This window comes from Primulina huaijiensis, chromosome 14 (genome assembly GCF_012295235.1).
Source record: "Primulina huaijiensis isolate GDHJ02 chromosome 14, ASM1229523v2, whole genome shotgun sequence".
Taxonomy (NCBI): domain Eukaryota; kingdom Viridiplantae; phylum Streptophyta; class Magnoliopsida; order Lamiales; family Gesneriaceae; genus Primulina; species Primulina huaijiensis.
The window spans coordinates 15852403-15854126 of record NC_133319.1 but is presented as its reverse complement, the minus strand read 5'-3'; the positions used below and the strand labels follow the sequence as shown (position 1 = coordinate 15854126).

Below are 1724 nucleotides of genomic sequence, written 5' to 3'. Positions count from 1 at the left end.
GAACAATAAAAGTGTTTGTCCCATTGCTTTATTCATATTTGTAATTTGCTCACACAATAAAATTTGATAACAATTAAAGGAGGAATTCATCAATAAATTAAACTCACAATTAAAATTTTAATATGACTGAAGACAATAAAGTAAATTTAAAAGATTAAAATTAGTTACAGTTGCATTAACAATCAAAGATTTGAAGAAAAAAACATAAAAACAACACAAAATTGATAATACTTAATTGACAATCCTGCAATTTCTTCTGATCTCACCCTGATTTCCGGTAAGAACCTCAATGAAACCCATTTTTATGGTGGCCTTTGCGTACTTGTTGGCCCACGAAGCTGCATTTTTTGCGTTGTTCGTCACCATCCAAGAAGTGGAAGGGCTAGTGGCAAGTGTCTGATCTGAAGTCAACAACCCACGTTTGTTCTTTAGAAGTAAATAATACTTGTTATCCAAATTGTTGGGAGAAAGGAAGTCTAGAGGCACTGTCGGATCGGTTCTAGCATTGGATGAAGGCGCAGGACACCTCTTTCTCAGCTCCCTAGCAAATTTTGGGTCCATGGAAGGATCAATCGGATGAGTGGAATTGAAGTTGTAGATTCTGTTCGAGAAAGAAGAGCAATGAGATATTCCGATGGAGTGTGCCCCGGAAAGGGTCACCATTTCGTCTGCGGACAACCCTTTTCGTGCAAAGTTTTGAACGAGTTGTGCTGCGTTGAAAGATGGGGGAGGAAGGTTTTGAGTAACTTCATCTTCTATGGATACTCGCCCGTCGAGACGACCTGATGGGACCGCGTAGTTTATGCCACCGAGCTTGTAGGCGCTGTCACGAGCCGCAAATGCTAATATATCAGCACATGAGACTTTTCGTGGGCAGGCTGATTCGAGAGCAGCCTTGGCTGCATCAATCACTTCGAAACCACGCAAGCTCGGGTTGTTGGCCGGGTGTTCTTTCTCCGAACGACGACCAGGGGTGGAATCCAGAAGAACCGATGCATCACAACCCTATAAATTAAACAAAAAGGGCATTTAAATTTTAGCTCCACTACTTCTCAATTTAATCACGTAGAGAACAAATAAAAAAAAAAAACACCTAGAATGGATATAAACATACCCTTACGAAACAATCATGAAAATGCATTCTGATGATGCCTGCACCGAGTCCAGGGTTCCTTGCCAGAGCTCTGTTAACTTGTTTCCTTATAATGGCTTCGGCTGACGGGCAACTGTGCTTGTAGTAACCAACTTTTAGTGAAGCCAACGAAACTGTAGCCATTGTTGATATGATTGTAAGAAACAAGATCAAGCCTCCCGAAAATTTACTAGAAAGCATCATCTTCTTTTTTAATATAAAAAGAATCAAACAAAATCTGAAAGAAAGCGAAATGAAATCAAGATTTTTAATTCTAAATATGAATTCAGGATATTACTTATAAGGTGATTGAGAATGGCTGGAGAAAATGGCATTTGAAGGTATATATAGATGAAAGAATTACTATAAAATATATTATATATATACTACAATTCCGTAGGCAACGAAACAGTCTTTGGTATAATTTTTTTTTTTTATAATTAATTAACAGCTTGTTGTTAGCTAAGTTTGCTTAAGAAATGGAAGTTTTTATATATTTCTTTTACCAAGTTCGGTAGTCGACTTTCTCTATCATTCATAGACTTGATCAACTAACCTTCAATGTCAGCGGTTTATTACGTAAATATTTCAT

At 37.5% G+C, this 1724-nt stretch overlaps 1 protein-coding gene across 1 annotated transcript; it reads right to left on the bottom strand.

Annotated features, from left to right (window-relative positions):
* On the bottom strand, window positions 1-1436 carry LOC140957756 (peroxidase 5-like). The gene is made up of 2 exons (XM_073415134.1): window positions 1115-1436; window positions 1-1005 (listed from the first exon to the last, which is right to left on the bottom strand). The coding sequence occupies exons 1-2, from the start codon at window positions 1334-1336 to the stop codon at window positions 232-234; spliced, it is 996 nt and encodes a 331-aa protein (XP_073271235.1). The 5' UTR covers window positions 1337-1436; the 3' UTR covers window positions 1-231.
* Between the last annotated feature and the right edge of the window lie 288 nt (window positions 1437-1724).